The sequence below is a fragment of the Anopheles gambiae genome, chromosome 2, assembly GCF_943734735.2.
Source record: "Anopheles gambiae chromosome 2, idAnoGambNW_F1_1, whole genome shotgun sequence".
Taxonomy (NCBI): domain Eukaryota; kingdom Metazoa; phylum Arthropoda; class Insecta; order Diptera; family Culicidae; genus Anopheles; species Anopheles gambiae.
The window spans coordinates 94,298,477-94,323,524 of record NC_064601.1 but is presented as its reverse complement, the minus strand read 5'-3'; the positions used below and the strand labels follow the sequence as shown (position 1 = coordinate 94,323,524).

Below are 25,048 nucleotides of genomic sequence, written 5' to 3'. Positions count from 1 at the left end.
TGAAGATTCTATCAAATTTAAACATAAAATTAATTATTTTTTAAAGAGAATTCAAAAATTACAACAAAGTAACAAAGACACATTGAAATGAGTGAATTTCGAATAGGAAACTAAGATCGATGAAAATCATACATCATTTTGGTGTTTTTCGTATCAAAAACAAACGAGCAACTTCTAATTAGAAAACGTTTGAATTAAACCAAAAGGAACAAACAGTACTGAACAAGCGGCGATATAAGAGAGAGTACTGTATGTGGTACTAATATTAATGTGCTAATGTTGTTTATCAGGTGGACTTGATTTTTAAACCACATAACTTACAAAAGCACTCTTTACATCGTACAAGTCAAAAGTAATTAATGGTAAGTGTGTGTGTCTGGTGTGTGTGTGTGTGGTTCATTTGATTCGGGTTCGGTTTGATGGCGTTTCGCGCGTTGCATTTGCAGAAAAATGGCTTACAGTAGAATGTATGGATGCAAATATTTATAAAGATTATAAATGTATAAGTAGATGAGTAGATAAATTCTGCCGTATCGAAAAACCCATGCATAAAAACGGGGAGGGGGAAAAAGGAAAATGGGGATGCAGCCATTAGATGGTAATAAAAAAAAAAAAAAAATAGAGGAACAAAAGAAAAACCGATGGCTAACGATGAGGTAAAAAGGGGCAAGTAAAACGATACCAAACCGCACGCTACTCGCTCCTAAGCGCCAAAGCAAATGTACGGTGGCCACTAAGACGTAGTAAAGTAATCCCTTAATATGTTGCGGTCGAGATGATGGTGGGGTGGACGGGACTTTGCTCACGTTTTTTTGCTTCTTCTTCAAACTATAAACGGTCGTGGTGAAGTTTCTTTTTTGAAAAGTATTTTACATACGAGAATGTTGAAAATTAACCAAAAAAAAAAAAGGTGGATGCGGAATGGGAGATTGAGGTTTTAACCGACCGACTCTTAGCGTTTGGTAGTCATTTTATGGGCTTTATCGTATTTCTTCCGGAAGTGTAATGCGATGCAAAATAGAAGATGGGAAGGAAACGAGAAAAGCTCTAGCGTGGATGGCATTGGTTAGAGGATAGGGGGTGTTCCTTTTTCTATTGCTGGACAGTCGACGCGTGTGGTTTCATGCGGTGAGGGGAAGAATTAAAATGGTCATTAAAAAAAGGCACTCTCTCACACACACACACCCATATAAACACATTTTGGACAGCCGAAGGGGGGTGCAGTGAGTGAGATGATATGTTAATTTCCAACAAATAATCCTCCCCTCGCAAAACAAAACAAAAAATCCCATCACGATGGCGATGGGTTAAATGGACCCCCAAGCCGTCATTAAAAGATGCTAATGATTATCCTACTTTATAGGTGTGTGTGTGGCTTTTTCTTGGAGGTTTGTTTGATGGTTGTTGGCGTTTTTGGCAGCTGCTTGTTTCGGGACGTTATATATGAAACATTCGGCAAAAGAAAACCTAAAGCAAGCGATTTTTTGGAACACTACGGAGTTATACACTATGGAACCAGTTCGGTAAGAAGATGATTTAAACTCTATTATTATGTAAGAATATGTTTGTTAGCTAGAAAAAAGAGCAAAATCAAACAGCACGAACAAAAACGGCAAGGAGTAAAACTAGATGCGATGCATATAATGCGATCTTGACCATTTTGATATCACAAGCAGTGTGTGTGTGTGTGTGTGATGAGCGAAAATGGGGGGCGATGGACTTCGAAAAACCCGCTCGAAACTCTATACTACTCTAGGTATCGAATGAACAACAACAAAAAAATGAACCAAAACGAAACGAACGGGTTCAACGTTAGTTACTGGACGACTGTCGAATGGATGAAGTTCAATGTGGAGAATGGGTTCGATTTGTTTCTTTGCTATTTCGAGCGATGAGGGCAAGATGGGTTGTGGGCTAATAATGTGTGTGTGTGTGGGGGCGATGCGATTTCGTTTTTTTTCTCTGCATCATCAACATCGGTTATGTCGGTTGGTGCATCGTTTCTTGCATCGTAGCTACAAATAATCAAATCCGAAACATTGTCCTGTAGATGCTTTGGAGTTGAGCGGTTTGGGCTAAAGCGAACCGAGCGCTAGCTTTCTTGGACGGGGAGGGAGTGGGGGAAAATAGGGTAGTGTGAGTGTGTGTGTTTTTAGAATACAGTGTCCAGCAGAGAGGGGTTTGGGATTGTTTGGCACGAGCAGAGAGAGAGAGAGAGGGGATTTTTTTCCTTCAAGCTTCCAATACTCCAACACTCCTGTAGCAGGCGGAGGCATGTCCGATCAGAGCTACTGTTTCGATTGTTCCTGAACGAGGTTCGAGTTCCTATCTACTGCCAATCAAACGGAATTGCAAAACTAGAAGGGAGTAAGGTGACATACATACATACATACATACACACATACATACATACATACAAGTATTGAGAAAACAAGTGGGACTGGTTGGCATTTTGTGAGAGCATCGGGAGAAGATTAAATTCCCCTAGCTGCCCTCTTTCCACCCGTCTTGATGATTGCCGGGCATCTCATCAACCGACCAAGCGTCATCCGGTTCGAAGGACCAAATGACGCGCGTACACAGGTTTCGGTTTGGGAATTCCTTTCCCACCAAAAAAGTAAAAAAAAAGAGAGAGAAGCAAATCCCGGAACTCGAATCGATTGTTGTTCTTTACTGGTCACCTCCTCTTCGACCTAGCGTAGTTTAATTTAGCTGAAAATTTGGTAGCTCGGTCCTATCGAAATTTCTTGCTGCGAAACATCCGCAATCTATGTCGCCAATAGGGAGGTGGAAAACCATGGACGGCACTTTCCGCCCACCAATTACATTCCGAACTCGATTTCGATTTGCTGTGCCCCAAGAGGGAGGAAAATTGGTCGAAGAATTAGCATTAGCAGCGGGGGAAGCCAGGGCAGATGGCAGGGTGTGTTGCAAATTTAATTCCTAAAATTTAGCTCCTTTCGATTAGACACTGTATTTGCGCGTATTGGTGGGGGATTTGGGGGGATAGTTTTTGGGGTGGGGTTGTGTATGTTGGGTTCCAGTTTTTCTTTTCTCATTTTGGGTTATTCTCATCGATACGCACCCTGGCATTGAGATCATTGTTCGCGGCTATCGGGTCGTCCCAGCGTACGCTGGGGGGCGTCTTTGGCTAGGCAAGTACATTTAGCAGGCAAAACCTTAGTTGCTATGGGGTCGCAGTGTGGACTGGTGTGGATTCAAAAACTGCACACTCACACAATTATGCAATACGTTTTTCAACGCTCAAAGTCTGTGTTCAAATTACGGCACCAACCAATCATTCTGGAGAATGTTTGGAATGTTTTATTTGCCATTTCCATGTAATTATTAGGGACGAAATGTGCTTATCGTTGACCTTGAGGTGTTGTTACGGGTCCGTGGAAACAAGTTTACCATAGTGGAGCTCGTTTGCTCGTTCCACCGAGCTGAGTCAGGTCATTGTGAACCTCAGCGACATAGTGTGTTTGCAATTATTGCGAAAACCAAAAACAGAAATAATTTCCCTATTTCTTGTAGGTCTGCCCACCAGCGTGGAAAGTGTGCTATGATTGATGGGCCATAAGATGTAGGCTTTCGGTGTCGTACGGTGGTTGGGCGCGCACAATCACAACCAGGATCGCTCTACCTGGTCCACACATACAGGATGTCTTGTAGAGTGAACCCCAAAAACGACCTGCATTTGGCCACGTTTGTGGCGGTGGCGTTAATACAAGACACCGGAACGGACGGACGGACGAACGGGTGTAACAAGAGTGAAAATAAGGGAGATAATCAAACCGGGCACTTACCTGGTTCGGTGGTTCGGTGCACTGTGATTACCTACGGAGAACGCGCGTGTGTCCTCTACGCCAGCCTGTGCGTGCTTTTTGTGCTTTTTGAATTTGCCTGCATTCTTCATCTAGTAGTACCTTGGGTGGAAGCAGGACGTGGAGAACGTGGTGCACGTGGAAGTGGAATGAAACCCTGGGGAAGACCCTGCAAAAAAAGCTCGCCGATAGACAGACGGAGCGAGGCCCTACAAGCTCTAAACTTTCCATCGCGTAGGCGCCTCGCGATTGCCTAACAACACTTTGAGCCTTGGGAGAACACTTTGCCAACCAAAGAATCTCGCGTTCCCGAGCGCCCTCGAGGTGCTTTGAGTAGATAATTAATATTTTCGTTCTTTTCCCTACTACTGCCTACACCCGCTGCCCAGTGCAGGGTTGTATGTTGCGGAGATTAATAATTGGCCGTCACGCAAACGGCGCGTCGTCTCTCACTACTACTGTTGCGCGAAATGCCCGGAAGCCCGGAAACGTGGCGGGGTAAAAATATGCCACGTAAATATCCGGCGTGGTGTTTTGTTATTAGTGTGACTAGTTGGTTTTTCGAACGTATTTTAAAAACCAAACTGACAAAAACAAAAACCTTTGCTTCTGAGAAGGAACTATTTTCTCCAGTAGCTGACGACTCAACATGACGACTCGTTGCTGGCGAATGCCCGCCATACATGACATTGGCGGGTTTGTAATTTTCACGTAATGCTTGCGTGACTACGATGATGATGACGGCGAAGGGCGTACCAAATTAATCCACCATCCTCCGGGTGGTTCTACCAGCCGGGGCGGTACAGAAGGTTAAGACCGGCTAAAGCTTTATTTAAATAATTTTGCACCCCCCGGAACGGAACCTCAATCAAGCCCCGGGGTTGCGGGCCCCACAAAAACGTGTGCAAAAGAGTGTGTGTGTGTGTTCGCATTGGATTGAACCGAGGGGGCAGTAGGTAGGTGAGCGTGCGAGTTTGGATATTGGTTTGGTGTTGCCGTCGTTGCACAGCCACACAGCAACACCGAGGTCAGCAGGATAATTATGATGAAGGAGAGAATAAAAGCACACGCACTTTTGTCCCCCCGTCGCCGCCGATCCGCACACTCTCATAAATGGTCGGCTGTCACGATGAGCGTACGGTGAGGTGACATCTGGCGGTAACGATCGTTCGCGAAACAAAATCTGTCACCTAGCAGGCAGGCGCTTGGTCAAGGTGGGCACGAAGAAACTGGGGGACCCATCCTTCCATCCTAAATATCATTACGCATAATGAAGGTTATCGTTCTGGCCTTGCGCGGTGTATGCGTAGGATGATGGTTGGATCGCTGCTTCTTATTTATTTTGTGTAATATTGAAGCTCCTGTGGCCATTCGTTTTTGGGGACGATATTGTTGTTGTTGTTGTTGTTATTGTTTGACTTAAAATATCCATTCCATTTTGCACTGCTCCACCATCCAGGGACACTGGATGAAAGCACAACTAATTCCCGCTGTCCGTTCGGGCGAGCGGGCGTGCTTTTGCGGGGTAATGAGATTTCCAATTATTTGCGCCACCCGTGGCGTGTAAAATGGATTACGGATGGGTGGACGGAACGAAAGCACGGCAACGGGGGGAAGCCCAGCAGCAAAAAAGAAAGGGACGCTTTAGGCGTGATTTGAATACTTTGCATCATTACATTACAGCGCTAACATTTCCTTATTGTGGTTGGGCGCAGCAACGGCCGCGCGCGGCAGCTTAATACAGTCATCTACGTGATGTATTATCACACCGGCGTTGGAATCGTGTTCGCGTAAAAAATAATAGCCCAAAGCTTATCGGCCCTACGAGAGCACGGCAGCCACAAATCGAAGGGAAGTACAGTTTTATCGTTTTGCGATAGTTGCGCGATAAGAATGGGCTGGAACGAAAGAACGGTCTGTGTTCGGTTCCAGTGGCCTCGACCATCCAATCGATCCGGAATTCAAGCAGTCATCAAATCACGTTTAATCCTAGCGCTTCTAGCGTTCTGGAGGTGCATGGAGGTGAAGCGCACTACACACCGTACCACACTTTATCGCAAAACCGATAGGATGGAAGAGTGGAGGATGTGTGCTGCTATAATAAAATAGGTTTCCGCACCAAACGATGTGTTCGGCAATAGAGATAGTTTGCGGTTTGTGCTAAACCGGCCTGCTAGTTCCGGTTCGGTGGTGTGTGGATTAGGAGCAACCAGCAACAAGCGTCGTTAATTTCACGACGAACGATGTTGCGGCTTTTGCGGGCGAAAGCGAATTTAGTATAAATCGCTCTCTGTTGGGTCGCGATCTGTCACCTCACCACAGACAACGAATGAACGCACTCAATGTAGATGATCTGATCGTTTTCTTGGAGCTCCGAAAAACGATATCTTTATCTTATCTACAGCGCTCTTACACGAATTAGTAGAGAAGTTATACAGTCTTCTATAGTACAACTGTTAAATAGGAACATCGTCCTATATTGTAAAATAGTTACCCTGGCAAAACACGTTTCTAGCCGAAGGCAAATCCGACCACAACCACGTGGTATCGACCTGGTACGGCGCAAAAAAACCCTCCGACAAAAGCTTTTTCCGCATCGAGTGACGCATGATGACGTCTTCTCGCACGGGCAACAACACCCGAACCTTGGGCAGCACCGTGCCAGACCTTCTCCCTGTCGATGATGATGGTTTTCCATTTTCCATCCCAACACACACACACTCGCACACTGGCATTCTGGCTTTATGATAACTTTTCATCAAAGTTAAACACATCCGTTGAGGGCTATGTATTTTTTTTATTATTATTATTTCGCTTCCGACACTGCACTCCCTGCCCCTGTTCGGGGGCCTGTTTCTGGTGCCGAGGCTCGACCTGCTCGGGCTGCTGCTCCGTGCTCGATTTGAGCTGACCGTGGACCGTGGATTTTTTTAATGAACCTGTCAATCCGATCTAGTCGAGGGCTTTGCTTCCGTACCCATGAGCCCCATGTCATGTTTCAGCCACACAAGCCATCCCAAGGCTAGTGTGTGTGTGTTGAAACCGTGATACGAACGGTCAGCGGGGTCGAGTGAAAGATGCAGCCTGCTGGGAAGGATTCCGCCTTCAATGGGATGGAAGGCGTGAGATGTTTTTTTTTGGGATGAAAAAAACAGTAAAAATAGAACCTTGGAAGAAATATTCATCCTCACTCGATCGTGCGTACCGGAGAAGTAGGGGGGACTCTGTGCGTGTGTGTGTGTGTATGTTGATCCTTATACTTATCCCCCTTTAATGCTACAACACCAAGAACCCTTTCGGAGACACGTGCCACGAGAGAAAGGAAACGCCCCATCCAATGCACATCATTTGCTAATCATACTTTTCTCGAAGGATGAGCGGCGCTTGAGCTGCTCGAGCGCTTGACTGACCCGAAAACCGATTTCGTTTAGAATCGGTTTTGTTTATTATTATATTCATCTTTTTTTTCTTTTCACTGGAACATCAGGGGGAACAGCATCAACAACGTCCGAAACAATAAACGACCCAGAGAGCGAGAGAGAGAGAGCGAGAGAGAAAATGGGGATGGATGTGTTTCCGTGTGGATTGGTAGGATTAGTTGAGCGTGAGTGTGTGTTTGTGTAGAGGACTGAGTGACAGAGATTGTTTCGGGGAAGGAGCTTTTCTCCTTTTTTTCCCGTCCTTGGGGCTTGCTAAGACTTTATACATCTCTATGTTAGAAGCGAAACGATAAGAAAAAAAAACGAGCCCGATGTTACGAGCGACGATCGTAAATGGATCCTCGGGCCCAGGAATCCAGATATATGAAATTGAATGGAATGGAATGAATTAAAAAAAATGACTTGCTGATGACTTACGACTAGAGAGAAAAGATTGCAGAGCAAGATACATAGAACCACACTCACACACACACACTTACATATATATAAAAATATTTACGATACAAGAAAAGGGGGCACATACAGCAGGCGATAGAGATGTTTGGTTTGGTTTTTGGTTTGCAAATATATTATTGCTCGTTCGGTGATTAAAGAGAGTGGCGAACGAGATCGAGAGAGAGAGATGTAGAAAATGGGAAGGAACAAAAAAAACACAACAGAGTTTGACAGATAAAATACAACTTTAAACTGAAAACCACACACACGCACACACTTAATCCAGAGGAACATTACTATAGATGCATTCGATATACTGAGGCTTGATCGTAGTTTTGAGCAATAGAATCATGTTGCTGTGGCAGAGAAAATGGGCGAGAGCGAGTAGCGGTCTATACATACATTTATGGAGATATAATATTGGCTTGTTGATTTGTTTGATTGATATGCGGTTTAAGTATGATTGATCGATAATGCGGTGGGGAATTGTGGGTGGTGGGATTCGCGTTGCCGCGTTATTGTTTTTTTTTTTTTTTAGCAACCACGTAGGGGAAAGGGTAAGGAGCATAAAACCAAAACAGGATAAACAATCTCATTGCTTTGCTTATTGCTTTCGGGTACGATTCGATTGTTTCGGGGTTTTACGTTCGCATTAGATGGTGAATGAGCATGATAATAAGAGAAGAGGGTTAGTAATAGAGTAATAAAAAAAGGAAATAACGAAAACAACAAAAAACGAAGGCACATGGTAGCGGATTAATGATCGAACAAACGGTGGCGGGGAGAGGCTGATTACGTATAAGTTAATGAAGGTTTAATGAAGGAGATTATATTTATAACAAGAGATATCGGTGACCGTCTACAGGTACCTGTTGTGAGACTGATTTCCATAGCACGTTGACGGTGTCCCAAAACCTTAAACTGAGGCAAAGATACTTCGCTCGAGACTCCGACCGAGTTGGGGCCCTCATTCCATTTGTATCGGATATCTCGCATCGTGTAGCCGACTACGCGTGGGGGGGAGCATTTGGGCATTGGTTTTTTTTTTGGTAAACGGTGTTAAGGGGGGAAGAGAGTTGTGTGTGTGTGTTTTTTTTTTTGGTTCGAAGAAGAACGGGGTTTGGTGCGCGCATACATTCAAGTCAACGATCGAATGGACGGTTGTTCGGGGTTGTTTTATGCGATATTGAACCACAAAGTCGGGGTCGAGGCCACCAATCCATTTCGCGTTGGTTGGTTCAGTTTGTAGTAGTAGCAGTAGTATTAGCAGAAGGAGTAGGAGTTACAGTTAGTTTAGTTGTTGGGGTTTGGGGTAATTTAATGTTTGCGGTTACCGAGCACAAACAGTTAATGGGCAGGAGGTAATTTGTCCCGCGAGCACCAAATGGTGGCCAAATGGAACAAGGATACATGCGTGTGCGCGTGAGTGTGCCCAGCGTGAAGGAGAGCGTGGCAAGAGGGGGTTTTTTTCGTTGATTAATTATTGGAAATTTGCAAAACGCGATTTGGAGTGCAGGAATCGTATTGAAGTAGTTGTTTTTAGTAATTAGTTATTTTTATTTTCACAACCAGGTCGGACGGGTGGGCAGGCGATGGTTTGGTTCATTTGTTTACCCAAACAATGCAAATATATACACACGCACACGTACACACATATACAGAGAGAGAGAGAGAGAGACAGAGAGTGAAAACAAAAAGCGGGATATTGTTGTATACAGAAAGAAAAAAAGAAAAGAGAGAAAGATATGTGAATTAGAAAACTGGTCAGCTTGATACACAATTATAATCTACCATTTAGAGAGTTCTGAACAGGGAGGTTTTGTTGTTTTTTTTCTGTTTTTCGTTGTAGTGGGTTAGTTTTGTTTTTCGAGTACTTTTTTGTTCGCTACTTTGTGGTGTGATGGCGGTTAGCTAGGTGTATTTGTGTACGGCTCTTGTTGGCACTGGGTAATTTTGTAATTTATATCTTAACGAAGTTGGTTCGCTAACGATCAAGTTTATACATGAGGAAACGCGAGAGGATTTTTTTAACTTTTAGATTATAAGTTAAGACAGCTAGCCTGACCTCTGGGGATGAGTGTACTGTGGCATGAGCTAAAGAACCGAGATATATCCACACATTAAGGCACGCGAAACGGAGTGCGACTAGGGAGTTTTGCAGCTACTCTTTTGCTAGGCAAACGTTGTGTGTTTTGTAGAGCTTTATTTCCTACTTTCATTTAACTCACAAAACTCTCCCTTCTAGACAAACAAGAGGCACAAGGAAAGACACAGAACTAGTTCATTATCATAATATGGTCAAGGTTAGGAAGGGCCTTGGAATTGTTTTCACTATGCACCGTGCAAATAAAGTGCCGCACAAAAGTGTCTCCCGGACGACTAATTAGGATGGAAGAGATGCAAAAGTGACGCCTTGCTCTCCCCATTAACCGAGTGAGTGATTTAGGTTAAATGGAGGCTGCATGTGTGCGCGAAAGTCAGTGGCACATATTTTTTTTCTTTTTCGTACTCCTACCAGCTAAAATGTTATGGTGGATTTGTTTTGTTTGTTTTTTTTGCGTCTCTTTTAATCCGACAAGATAAGAACCGAGTGCCAAGCGAACGGTTGTGTAAGGATTGTTTTTTTTCTGCTTCTTCTTTTTTCTGCTGCTGTGTGTGAAAGTGTATATATTTATGTGTCACGTGTGTGTGTGTGTGTGTGGTAGAAACGTCTTCTTTCAGTAACGGAAGCAAATGTGTCAAGTGTCACTTGTAGTTGACATTTTGTAGCTGCTGACGTAAGGCTGCATTTGAAGCACAAATTGCACGGAGAAGCACACAACCAACGCACACGCGGCGAGACAACGATGCGGCGGACGTGCTTTGTTTTGCCTTTGTTGCCGCTGCCCCCGGTTGTGTTCCGGGTTTTGTGGGGAGGGCGGCTTTGGGCTGGCACATCTCCTGCACCTGCAAGGGATTTGCTGCACTTTGTTGGGACGATTTGTTTCTCTAGGGGTGAAGTGGTGAACGGGATGTGTGAGGATGTGGGCAGTTTACGGTGCGCTATACAGCAAACGGTCGGTGTGTATGTAGGGCGCGTATAACGCATTCGAAGTGGGGGTACAGGCACGATTGTGTGCGTTGCCATCAGCTAGCGATGAACGGTTCAAGAGGGCGCGTGTGGTACCGTACTACCGTACCGGGGCAAGAACATAAGGTTTTCACAGCAAATGCGATGCGATGGTTTGATGGTTAACAATGGGTTAATGAATAATTTGCGACATGAATTAATTCGTATTAGAACGTATTAGAAAATGGAGCTGGACAAACACAAGGGGTGTAGTGCCCTGTTCGCTAACTATTGTCAAACACGGTCACGCTACAGCAGCAAGTCTTACTCAGTAGTGAACGTGCACCGCCGTACTGTGTGTTTGTACTTGCCAAACTGTATGTACTTTCCATCGTATGCTGCGCGAATCTTCCGACGGGTTAGAAAGGTAAACGTTTTGTTAATATAAAAACAACACCGACAGATAAGTAAGGTTAAACGTATGAAACAAAGATCAAAAGATTAAAGTATATGGGCAAGAGTGAAGTAGTGAAACATACGGAAAGTATACACAACCAGGATGGAGAGCGATGAAAACAAAATCCGTTAAAATAGAACCTTCTCTATGCACGCTGCTGCAGCACAGTGAAGCAGTGGTGCTGACGGAGGTCAGCATTATGATTGAGTTATGATTGAGGCGCAAACTTTTGATGATATTTGGGCAAGGCGAATGGTAATTGTTTGCGAGTTCTGCTAGTTTGCAGTTCCGATGCGTTTCACGACAGTGTCCCGATCGAAGTGAAACGCATTGCGGCAAAAACAAAAAACAAAAAAAAAAACAAAATACAAATGAAAACAGCTCTGCGCTGCATAGCAGACGACACTGCCATGAGGCGCCAAGTGGTGTTTTGTTGAGAAGCGGAGCCTTTTTGCGCTACGATGAATGCAGCGTGAACAGCTGAGAGGAGGGAAATGAAAGCTCCCTCTATGTGATTCCTCTCTTCCTGGTAGATTACTGGTCTTCTGCTGAGAGTTTACATTTAGAGCGAAATATCCAGCGTAGGTTTGGAGCTGAATATCCATTTTATTGTACCTTGTGTTGTATTGCTCGAAAACCGACGTTGAGTGTGTTGATTTTGTAGTTAAAAGGAAATAATAACCAAACATCTTTCTTCACCATATTCGACGGGGAAAATATAAAGATTAGCCCTTCAAGAGTCACTGGTCAGGACCTTACTGGCTCTAGGAAAATTCGACTTCGAATAACAAATAATACAGGAATTTGCATCATTGGCCTTGTTTCACCGCTAGTAAAGTGTGCTAGGAGGAGCAATTATTTCAAACTTATAAACGGACAGTGTCTGTAATGTACATCTCGTTCGGCGCTGGCAAACGTGGTACGTACGTGAGCTTTGCGTCACTTTTGTTACCTTTGGGTGTTTGTTTTGGTTGGTGTTTGCAGTATAGCCGGAAAATCTACTTAAGAATAACAAACAACGATTTATTGGTTTTGCATGTTTTGTGTTTTAAAAAAAATGGGTGCACTTCTCTCATTGTAGCCCCGATTGAGGGAAGATTTGAAGTATAGAAACGAAAAACAGGAGTAAAAGTACAAAATATATACTAGCGATTGTTGCTAATTGCCGGTTATTAACAAAAAAAAAAATGCAATTTTACGCGTGGTGTCAAACTGTGAACAACACATGTACTTGCTGCAAATGGTGTGTGTGTCTGTGTGTTTTTCTTTGGTTGGTGAAACTAAACATAGTACACACGCTATACGCTTTCAAACCATAAACCAAAATGCACAGATACGTTGCTGCTAAAATGGGGGTGGGGTGGGAACAACATAAAACACAAATCGGTAAACCAAAAATCGTAACAAACGAGCTTTAAAAAGGCTAGGCCCAAACGGCGTGTTCGGTGAGCCGTTCGGGTTCGGGTTGCCTGTCACAAGAAGGCATACACAACCCTGAGGTGTAGCAATTGCTTTGCTTGCAGTGTGTTGTTGTTCATCCAAACGTGATGGTGGGGGGGTAGGGTGTATAGAGACGCCAAAAAGAAATATATTGGTGCGTGTTTCGTATGTTTGGTAAAATTGTTTCCAAAATTACTGTTCAAACAAGTGCTAATTGTATGATGAAATTAAGTAAAAGCGAAAATTAAGAAAAAACTTAAAACATACTAAAAATATAAACAACCACAGGCCTGGTGCCACCCAAAAACCCTGGTAGCGGTTGGTCAGCCAGGTCAGCACAACAAAAAAACAACGTAAAACGTAGAAAAAACGATTCGTTCACTCTTGGACATGTTTTTCAATAGGGGAAGGGCGTGGGTATAACACCGTGTAGTGTGTAAGTAACAAATTTCGCTGTGAAAAATTAGAGTGATGAAAAAAAAAAGAAGTACATTGTGTGTGTTTAGTGTTGTAACAGAACAGTGTAAGGAAGGAGTAAAACGAAAATTGTGTTGGCAAGAAAACTTAAAAACTGCTTGTTGCCATACAGAAAAATACAAACAAATAAAACCAGTGGACATCGTTTTAACAACACCTTGTTAAGTAAGGAAATTAACGAAACCTTGTTAAGTAAGGAAATAACAAATAAGTAACGGTATGAGTTGGTAGGCTAGTTGATTTGGCTTCGTTGGGGGATGATGAATGATGAGCATGAAGTATGAAATAGACGTAGGACGGAAAAGATACACGAAGCAAGAAAGACAGACTGGGACAGTGAGTGTTAAGACAGAAGAAAGAAGGAAGGATAGACTATTACAGAAACTGTGAAACACGACATAGATCAGGAAAAGAGTGCACTTGGAAACAGACGTAGAAAGGGGAGAGGGGATATAAGAAAAAGACACACGGCACGATAATGAAACTGAACAAACTGAACTGTATAAACTAGCAACTAGCACACTGCGTTAGTGTACTAAGAATTCGAGAAAGATAGCGGGACACACAGAGAGATAGAGGGAGAGAGAGAGAGAGAAAGAGAGGAATGACAGAGACAGAGCTAGTAGAAGAAACAGAAGGGGAGAGAAGAGTTAGAGAAGGAGAACAGACAGACAAACAGGATTGGGAAATGAGTAATGCACAAGTAGAGAGAATGATGAACGAAAGGGTTAGTTTTTGCACTGATAAGGGTGCAGATTATTGATGAATTGAGGTGTAATTTTACATTTCTTTTTTTGGTTTGTTTGTTGTTTGCTTGTTTAATGATAGGGTACCTGTGGTTAGGTTAATTTCGGTCGCCCTCTGCCTGTGACCCAGTACTCTAAATTGTGGTAGTTCTACTTCGCTGCTCATTCCGACACTACTTAGGCCGTCTTTCCAGAAGTACCGGATATCTCGCATCGTATAACCGACTGCAGACGAGCGGGCGGGGGGGAGGTTGGCGGGTGAGTTTTGATTGTTAGAGAATTGGTTGTTTGTTTGTTTTTTGTTTTGCCGCACGAAGTGTTTTTTTTGTGGTGTTTGTGTGTATATGTTGGTGTGCAAGTGTCGGTTTGTTTACGAAGTCGACCGTATTTCGGGTTCCACGGGAGCGCCAGATGCCACACGCGAACCAGTGCGTAAAATACGTTCGAGAGACGATGGTGTAATATTCATCCGCACACATAGCATTCCGGGGTTAGGTTTGTTAGTATTTTCATGTTGGTGTGCGTTTGTGTGTGTGTGTGGGTGTCAATTTTTAAAACGTTTTATACGACGGCACGAATGTGAGTTACGGGTTTCAGACGTTCGCACCATTTCGGGACGGGTGTGATTAATCGTGGTTAAGTTTTAGGCATTTGTTGTTGTTGTTTTTTTTAAATATTAAATATCGTGCGTACATGACACGAGAAAAGAAATGAAAGAAAACGTAAGATTAATAACGATATTAAAGAAGCAACATCCTGAGGATGGGGAGCACAACATGATTCGTCCTCGCCTTTCGTTCGTGTACGTGTACGTTACCCTAATTGGTGAGTACGAGTTTTGACGTAGCAGGTTAGTGTGATAGTGAAAAAAATGAATAAAACAACGATTAGCAACATTAGAAAACTGTCTCCAGTCCAGTTAGCAGACGCAGACTGTTCGCGCAGATGAATCGGTGAGTCAGGAAAGGGAAAAAAGAAAGAAGGCAGCACGCTGGACGAAATAAAACAAACATGATTGAATAAGTTCCTAATGCGCTGTCGGGAGCATTTCGTGAAGAGTATTCTACTATCATACCGATGATTAAAACGAGTAAAAGCGAAGAAATTCACTAACAAAATTGTTTCCGTCGATCTCGTTACTGTTTTAGGTGGATAAGAACAAGAGCTGAGAACAAGATTTCTTTAACAAGACACTCTTCAAATACAAAAGGATAAGAACCTTTCAATAACACAAAGATATCAACGATCGAGATGCATAAAAATATAGAAATATATAATAACTGTAAAGAAAGATTTAACTGAAAATGAACTCGATGGCGCTATGGGAATGAGGTACAGACAAGCGGCAAAGGAGATAGAGACAAGGAACATTGGCAGACACATTGGGAGAGAAAAAGATTGAGAGAGAGAGCGAGAGACAGACAGACAGATGGAGAGCGAGAGTACTAAAAGCGTGAAGTTAAAGGATTTCAGAAAAGCTGCAATAAAAATGTAGAAATATTAACTACGCAAAATCAGTTTGGTATATTGCTGTATGAAGGGTTTCTATCACGAAGGTAATTATTGAAGAATAATGTTCTGTTATCTGTCATCAGCAAAAACCAAAAAAAAAAAACAAAGCGATACTTACAAAAAATAGTTTTAGCTTTTATAAGGATACAATTAGGGAGTAGCCAATCGTATGTATTGAATTTAGTTGCAATTCTTTCCATAAAGTATTTACTAGATTTATATTTGCCTCATTTCAAATAAGCAAATCCACATTATACAATTGCGAGCCAGTCATTCATTAGACAAAAAAAAACTGAAACAGTTTGTTGCGGTAGCTAATTAAATCGCTCCAAGTTTGTTGATAAATGATTTAAAAGAACGTAATCATTCTTCAGCAAGAATGAGAACAAAAAGGCAAACAAAAAAGAAAACTTGCTTAGAAAATAGCACAAAACGTCGCGCAAGTTCGTGAATCATTGAATAGAATTGCCAAATTAGTAAAAAGTGTCAGTTAAAACAAAACGAAACAAAAAATGCATAACAGAACGATCCTTACCAAACGCCAAACTGGAGAGAAAAAACCCCCCAAAACTCCGGAAGAACCGTAACAGTGATGAGGATAAATGATAAATTAAACATTGGCAGCCGAAACAGCAAGACCGATAAAAAAAAACGACCAAACAAATGTGTAGCAATGAAAGGAAAGAAAGAAAAAAACAGAAATGAGAAAAGAGAAACAAATGAACACGAATCCCTGACAAAGTATCGCAGATCAGATATGGCACCAAAAAAAAAAGTTTGAGTGGATTGTTGGACTTTGCCTTCTTTTCCGGCTAGGCCCTTTGGCGACTACTAGGCAACCGACGGGTTCGGGGTAGGGCTAGAGCACTGGGAATGAATGGAGAAAAGGCTATAGAGCAACGATTCAGCATGAAGTAAAAACAAATGAATTAAACACAACCGGAAAGCTACCGACCGGCCGACTGGGCCAGAAGAAACTGGCTGTCTCATACGCTTTGAGATGGAAAGGTTCAGAGCTGGTTGAAACAAAAAGGTAGCGTTTCGAATTTCCATTTGCCGGACGCCGAACATTAAATAATAACAACGTGACCGTCGAGTATCCGAACTCGGTACCAAACTGTCGAGGGAGTTTTACTTTGGCTATTGGTGGAAGATTTGTTTGGGGGAAGAAAAAAGTGCTTCCCGGGAAAACAGAGCTGGATTGTTTTATAAGAAAAAAAAATATTTTGCTGCTCGTGATAGGGCAACGGATGAGAAGCAGTTTGATGGAGAGCACTGCTTCGTACTGTACTGTGAGTGGTTGGTCAAGTCGTGTGGATTGAAGGTGTTAGGAAAATAAAACAAGATAGAAAAACAGAAAAGATTGTTAAGATAAAAAGGAGGAATGTAAGATGGTATGGATGCTAAATGCATGCACTTTGTCGCAGTCGTTGCCGTGGAAATGATACACTCTGAGGGAAAATGTCATTTTAGGCAAAGGAAAAACATATGAAAATTTAAATGCTTTTAGCAAGAGAGAGAGAGAGAGAGAGAGAGAGAGAGTGGTATAGTAAATAAAACAAAACTCTTAAAAACAGCATAAAGAAGTTAAGATAGGTAAGAATACAGTTGCACAGTAGTTGAGCTAAATGTTTAACTCAAAAGATACATAGCAATCAAAGCTATATATGGAATAAGTACTTCGTTTATTTAATTCAATGAGCTTATGTGCCATATTTAAGTGTGATTAAAATTCAATTAAAAACTAGCCATCCGAACAATAATTTAATCAGATCACCTGAAAAAGATGTTCCACAATAGGAGGACGAAACATGAAGCCATTTAAAAAGCAATTCTTATCATCCACATCTCTAAACCGTCCCTGTTACTATCTTCATTCGATCTATCAAACTTCATCTGCAGTGTCCGATTCAATTATTCCATTATTTGCAGGAGTTCCATCATGGATCACTCGTCACGAGATATTCCTAGAAATGGTCCAGAGCATTGGTCGGATGTTGACAAACCATACACGGACACACCCAGAGCTGCATGAAAGATCAATTCAAAGCGTCCAGTAGGTGACATAATACGTTTTGCTAACATTGAAAGTAAGAAAACTCGACACTGCTGCAGCCGAGAACCGTATCACCGTAGGAGACCGGAAATTGTCTTCGGCCCGCACCGGTTTTTTTTCCGCCAGAGCCGGCCCCGTCTTTATCTTGCCGTCTGTAAATCGAACAATATAACCTGGTTCTGGTACAGGGAAATCGGTCATTGTCAATACAGCTTCCCCGGGGTGAACGGGCTCCGAAAGGGACGAAAGTTTTCCCCCACCTTGGACCGTCCAATTGTTTGCCGTTTCCCTAAGATGATGGTGACACGCCGGGCACTGTGTAATCTAAAGCCAATGGTTATGGAAGTTTTCCCAATGTGAGCGCCTACACGCGTTGGGTGCGGGGCATAATGACAGCTGACCAGCAAGAGCTTGGCAAAAGGTTGGATTGGATGGCCATGCCGATGTCCGTACAGTATGTTTCTCTCTCTCTCTCTCTCTCTCTCTCTCTCTCTCTCTCTCTCTCTCTCCCTCTCTCTCTCTCCCTCTCTCTCTCTGTGTCTCTTTATGTCTTATGTTGTGATATAATACATCGTCACGCTGTGGAAACGACGCTCTTCGAACGGATCGTATAACACCCGTACCAGCTTCGCAACGAGATGAGTTTGCTCAAGTTCGTTCTCGAGTTCCGTGTCCTGAATAGTTCATGTCCATTTGATGCAGACGATGCTTGTCGATGGCGGGGTGAAGAGGGGAAAAATGTTGTAAAACTACCGCTTCCTCCTCATCCTCCCTTCCAACACGCCCAAACCTGTGTGGATCTGGGTGTGTGTCTTGCGCTCGGGAATGTAAAATTGGCACCATTTCAGCACTTTGCACACAATCGGGTATGGGCCAGTGTGCGGAGTGTGTGTGTTGGGAAGGTAGAAGGGTAGGAAATTGCTTCGGTCCTTAGAAGAAGCTCATACAGAAACAGACAAAAACAAAAATGCAGAGCAAAGAGTAGGACAAACTTCAAGTAGTATAGGCACCAGACCAGCGGAGAAGTTTCGTTGTGCTGCCGTATCGCTTTACCCCAGCAGTAGAAAGCTTCTCGGCCTCATCATCACCGTATCACCGCACGCTGCAAGCTGTGTCTTGAAGTGGCACACGGGCGCGGGCAACATCTGCGGTGGCTGCCGTTGGGGTAACGATGGTGAAACGATGCCATCGGAAAACTCCGCCGCATAATGGAGCAGGCGTCAGAGGCGTCAGCTTCGCACGGGCCCGAAGAAATTGATCCAACAGTGCCGGTAGCTCCCATCTTGAAACGTGGTCCCGCAACGGAGATGGTGGCGGCGGACACACTTCGAAGCAGTATAGTTTAGCATATACGGGCTGTACAGTGCGTAGCCGTAGCCCGATGACGAAGACGAATGTGCGGGCGCACAAATGTGTATTATGTAGGACATATTTGATCAGTCAATTATCTGTGCCCGGTCCTCCGGGTTCCACCAATAGGGACTGCTGTGGAGGCACTGCTTGGCTGTTGCGATGGGCCAGATGGAAAGCAGCTGGAAAAGGCTTCCATTTGCGTTTCCTTCCGCGTCTCATCCCCACCCGCCCCCGCCAGGATAGTGTCTTTCTTGAATGCTTTCAATTTTCTCAAACAATTCATTCTGCCATTCTGTCTCGGCAATTGTGTGAGTTTGTGTGTATGTGTGTGAGTGTGTTGGTTAAGATGTATAGAGGGGGGAAAATGTGATGCCTAGCATATTGATGTTTCTTTGCTTTTTTCGTTTTTTTGTCCTCTGCACTCCCTTGATGTACGTTTTTTTTTACTTTTCTCCCTTTGCTGAAATGACATGCTAGTCGCGTAGACGGCGTGTGTCATGTGGCTGCAGCATTATGCTTTTTTTGCACGAAACAAAAAACACTCACCATTCATTGCTTGACGTTCACCATCATGCGGGACTGAGCCGCGACTGGTTTGAGCCGTGTATTTCACGATCCGAGCAAGTTTACAGACTTCCAAAATTCTGCTACAGAGCGAACGCATACAAAATCCATTTTTCTTCCAGCGCGCACAAGCATGACAAGCTGTTTCGTTAGTTTTTGCTTGTTTGATGGAAGAACAGCAACCAGGGGGGGGTTTAAAATTTCCCATAGGTACTACCAGCCTGTCGGCGTTATCACCACCAAGACGATCGTCTGTTACCTTGGGACGGGGAGGTTCTTTTTTTCTTTTCCGTTTTTTTTTTTGGTTTTGCTCGTAGCAGCAAATGGAAAGCTTAAATAGAAAGTTGAAACTTCACGTCCTGTTCTGCTTTTTTTTGTCTTCCTCACCCTACCAGCACCATAAAAGCCACTTCCTTTGCCACTTGGTACACGTAAAATCCAAAGCAGGTTGCTGTATGCAGCATGCAAACAACGGACAGCAGAAGGTTCCCACTAATCCTACCATAAAACACAGACGTGGTTTTTCACCAAACCGCAACCGCAAGTAAAATGGGCACGGACGTGGTGGTGGCAGTTTCTTTTTCTTTCTCCGTTTTTGTTTACCTTCAAGGAGCATGGGTGTGATAAAAGCCATCATAACGGTATCGATCTCTTTCGAAGCCTCGACGAAGTTTGAGCGTTGCCTGAGATCCGAAAGCAGGACGGAGGCGGGCTCCATTATTGAAGCGTGTTTTGAGTACTGATTTATGGCGGTTTGTAAGACAGAGAGAGAGAGAGAGAGAGAGAGAGAGAGAGAGAGCGAGCGAGATAAAGAGAGTGCGAACGAGATTTGGCTTTTTCGCAACCGGAAGTGGTTCGATTTTTTGGCTTCCGGAACGGATGCCCGGGCGTCGGCCGGGCGTCATTTCAAAACTACAAGATGGGCCGCACTGTTGGCCTGGGCACAGAGGAAGATGATCGACCGAAAGCGGGCTCTGAAAAATGTTGGTCGATATTACACAGCGCAACGCCTCGTCGCTAACAGAGAGGTCCAGATAAATAGCGAACCACGGCACAAGGGTGTGCCCTTGTGTGTGGGGTTGTGTTTGAAGCGGGCCAGAACATGTATAGAGCACCGTTCGGAGGCGGTGCAGTATTTCCACTTTTCCGAGCCACTTTTGCTATCAGGTGTAGCAGGTGCAATAAACCGCAAAGTGTTTCCGGTCGTTAAGTAGGATGTTTCGAGGATAGTTTTGTTGCTGTGAATCTGTGTATGTGTGTGTGTGTGTTATCTCTTTTCACTGGCACAGGGTGGACGTCGAGCGGGAGTGTATTAAGATTTCTTGTCTTGTTTCTTTTTTTTTATCGTACAACCCAGAAGAGTTCGGGGCAGGTGGCACCGAGAAGATAAAGTCAAAACGGCAAACGGCAAGAGTTGAAGCGTCGCAGTTAAGTGTCTGGTGGGCTGGATGTCGTTCGAAGGACGGCGAAACCTTTGCCAAAGTAGGAACCGGAGGCTCTAGTAGGAGCTCTCTATTTTGGGCTTTCCTGGAATCGAAGCCTGATGGGATGTATTGAGTGACAAGTGACCTTCGGAAAGAAAACTGGTCGCAAGGTTCGGGAGCCTTTACCAAGAGTCTTCCCTATCGTATCATGCCAACGTGTTTGTAAGTAACAGTCTGCTGGTTCATGTGCTATCTTTTAGAAGGTTTCATTTGTGCAATGAAATACTCCAAATACTACGACAGTGTGAGCGACATTTCGATCGCAGATTTGAGCTATATCTCCAACCGGACAGGGATGAAGATGTTTCTGTTCAGTTTTTGTAACAGATGTCAATAACATCTTATAGAAATATGTTTCATGTAAACTTCGTGTTAAATGCTTATTTAAAACAGCCAAAAAATATGTACAAAACGTTCAGTTCGATAACACCATCCATATCAGTGGTCGATAAACACATCCCGGGGTATTTGGGTACAAGGGCGCTGAAAAAGCGGTGCATGAAAAAGCGGTTTTGCGAGCCACAACAGCAGCCAAGCGACAGCAGGGCTCACACACCACGGTTTCGGAGCAATTCGCAACAATTTTCTCACCCTCATCCATCATTGTGCGGCGGCGATAAATGTGCGATGCGTAAAGCAGCAGTGTCAGTGTCTTTTTTTTTGGTAGCTCTGTGCTGACGGCTAGCCTTTCATTACATAGATTTGCTGCATTAGCCAAGCGATCAACTTCAGATGGTGGCTTTAGCTCTCCACTGTGTGGATGTGTTTTGTTGTTGTTGTTGTTGTTGTTGTTGTTGTTGTTACGGTTGCTTCTCCTTTTTGTCAGCCGAAGATTGATGACTTAAATTGATCGCTCCCCCGGAGGGCGGGGACAAATGCAATCAGAAAGATAACAAGGTTCCGCTTACGGATTTAAGATCGGAATCGGGAACACTGGGGAACCAAAAAACCTCACACGGGGAAACCGGAATAATGTGTAGGACCGGTAAAGTATGGTTGTGAGGTTGTTGAGAGTGGAACGCTAAGGCAAAATTTTGCAGGAAGATTATGGAGATTGAGAAAATTAAAATAGCTTATCGAGATTGGCTGAAGTTTGTTTCATTGGTTGACATTATCTGTACGATTCTGTAGGTTGAAAGGTAAAGTTATATTCCACACGCATAGGCATCATCTTAAATAGGCCTGGTGAGTAAGGCAACTATTGTTTATATTTTTTTTGATAAATATCATTAAATAAAGTAATATCATTAAATAAATATAACAAGATTCAAGAATTGGGAATGTAGATAGAGGGTGTCTCGGGCAATCGTTTCAAATTTGCCCATCGGAAGTGATCAATGTTAACTCAAAACAGCACGAAAACTACAAAGATAGCGAGGTATGGAAAAGAAAACGAAAAGTGAAACGAAAATCAAAGGACACACTTACAAAGAGGAAGGAAAGAACACACGAGAGAATTACACGTTGTGTGTGTGCGATAGTATTTCACCTCAGGAGTTTGGTTTGGCTGACCAGTAATTCGAGTGTATTCATTTTTGTCTGTTTGTGGGTGTGTGTGTGTGTTTTGGAAGGTTTTCGGTAGGTAGTATTAGCAATAGTTTCATTTGTTTACAGTTTTTTGCTTTTTGTATTTATTTTTTTTGAGAGACTATACAGTCCAAGTCAACCTTCTGCGGTTGCTGTAGTAGAGAAGGCGACCGATAATTAACCGTTGAAATTTACTGTACTTGTACTTGCGGTAGGATGAAACATGTGAATGAAACGCATGGATGGGCGGTGGACGGCGGGACGGGACTGGCAGAGGTAATTGTGCAGGAAAGAGCTTGGGAGAATAGCTGATCATGGTTTGATTTTCACAAAAGGGTATGAGTCGAGTGAGAGCAGTGGGGCCGACCGGCGGGTGGCTTAGTCGTGTGAGATGGAATGACGGAAAAGAGAGCGTGATGAGGGTGTGTATGTGTGTGTGTGTGGCGGAGCATAGAGAGTGACGACAGAGAGACAGAGAGAAAAAAGGGCAATGAGGTGAGCGTAGAGTTAGATTGTGAGAAAATTGTTGTGGTGTTTTCTTTACGTATGCCATCGAGTTGCAAAGGACGATATCGAAAACTTTTGATAAAGAAGAGATCAAAAGAGACAGAGGAAAATAAAGACGTTATTGAAGAGAGAGAGAGCGAAAGATAGCGATACGAACGTTGAAAACAAAAATATCCGAAACAATAATCCTTCCTTAGGTGTAATGTGAAAAGAAAAACAGAAAAATGCTGAAGGAAACAAAGAACAAAACAATGTAAACAATGTTATTGATTGCAAAGGAGAGATTGTTACTTGTAGCTTTAGATTGGCATTTAAAGGAAGAGTAGTTTCATTGAGTGGCATCATGTCCTGAACGGTAATGCTGTTCGGCTTAACGAAAAAAAAAAGAGAAATAAACCAAAACAAAATTCGCTTCAAACGGTGTGTTTTGTGTGTTTTGGGACTAATCGAAGGTATCGAAAGGCGCAGTGTATGTTGCTGAAACATCTTTGCAGCTAAACGCAAGGATTCACACTTTTGTTGTTGACATTTTCTTTAAAGCGCAACTTATTTTGTTGCTGCAGCACGCAAACCATTCAATTGCCTAGCCAATGGTGGGATACGGAAAACGCTTTAATCGAGAAAAAAAAAGAACAACGCTTCTTGTTGGTTAACATAAAACATAACGATAAAAAAGCCAAGGCCAACTAAAAATCAAAACACAGTCGAGCACAGTGTCATTAAAACAAACAACAAGCAGCAGCTTGACAAGAAGAGGGCTTTTGTTTGTACAAAAGAAGAACAGTGTGAAGGCAACAAACACTGACAATCGGTTAAGTCGCAGCTGAAAAATGGGGGATAACGGGGTGAAAAAGACACCCTCGCTTTTCGATGGACTGATGGAAGGAATGAAAGAACGATGGAGCGCGCATAGATTTCTTAAACGAAGAAGAAAAGAAAAATACATAAGTATACATGTGAAACGTAAGGCCAAGGAGGCAAACTATGATCAAGAAAGTATGCAAGCGTCGAATGGTAAATTAAAACACATCTTTTTGCGAGAAAACTCGATCAAAGACGAGAATAGGCGAATACGGTGGCGATCGTTTACCATAAGTAGGGGGAAAATACACTAAAACTCGAACTGGGCAATGAGAGGAAGAGAGAGAGAGAAAGAGAGAGAGAGAAGGAGAGACTCAGAAAAAAAAAAACAGAAAACTAAAGCCGTCTTTGGCATAAACGTAGGTGCTTCCTGCCTTTCGGTATACTTTACGGACTCCCAAAAAAGAAATGGGCTTGAACCGTGCAAGCAGAGCGTTGCTGGTAGTAGGTAAAAAGGGTGAACAATATTTCGTATGCCGTATGAAATCGTACAACAGCGTGTCCCGTGAGTTTCCCGCCTGGGATGCTGTCATAGGTAGCCGTTTTGTTGTAGCCGACAGTTTAGTTTGCTGGTGCAGTTTGCCGCCGCGTTGTTATTGCAGCGGATCCAGCAGTTATTTGCGTGTGGTAGTTAGTTGGTTAGTTGGTTGTGGTGTAAACAAAAAACAATAAAACGAGGGTTGCGAATAACGGAGGGTGGGTGTCCTTGGGTGATAACGAGAGGAAGGTTGAAAAAAGATAAAATACGAAATGTTTAGCACGCAAACTTTCTGAACAGTACAGTTCCTTCCGCGGGCTAGTTTTGAACGGCTTTGCTCGTGCACGGTTCTTTCGGTGCGTCGTCGTGTGGACGAACCGAAAGTGCGTGTGCGTGTGTGTGCGATGAGCGGGGGCCGGACAGTAGTGGAAGGATTTATTTTTCCCCATTGATGGACCCACTGTGCTTTGCTGCATCTGGCAAATCGGCAGATGAACGAGAGATTTCGTGTCTGTCGCTCATGATCGTGCTTCAGGTACGTTTCGTTCGAAGATTCTGTTCTGTTTCAGTTGGGGAAAAAAAGCATCCAAACCCAATGGTGGTAACAATTGAACAGGGATTTTGTTTGTGTCTGTTTCGTTCAACATTCAACAAAGTAGAACCATAGTTGCTGTGGCCACTATGGAGCGTTTCCATTGCTGATTTTCGTTTGTGCTCACCTCTGCAGGGAGGAGGATTGGGATCGGTTGTGCGTTCGATGGAATTATCGATTCGATTAGCGGTATGAAGTACTAGAAAAAATCAAGCTAGCTTTTAAGCTTTTTTATGACAGCAC

General features: G+C 43.4%; 1 protein-coding gene across 9 annotated transcripts in view; it reads right to left on the bottom strand.

Annotated features, from left to right (window-relative positions):
• Positions 1–25,048, bottom strand: part of LOC1276697 (gamma-aminobutyric acid receptor subunit beta) — an 85,551-nt gene that overhangs the window by 17,922 nt on the left and 42,581 nt on the right. For 5 of the 9 annotated variants that reach the window (XM_001688723.2, XM_061647962.1, XM_061647965.1 and 2 more), the window contains exon 7: positions 8,572–8,709. The exons of 2 other annotated variants lie outside the window; for them this stretch is intronic. In XM_001688723.2, coding sequence (XP_001688775.1) covers positions 8,572–8,709 — 138 coding nt within the window. Of the gene's footprint in view, positions 1–8,571; positions 8,710–13,958; positions 14,097–25,048 lie in introns of all 9 variants that reach the window. 2 more of the 9 variants (XM_316071.5, XM_316070.5) reach the window with 1 other exon arrangement.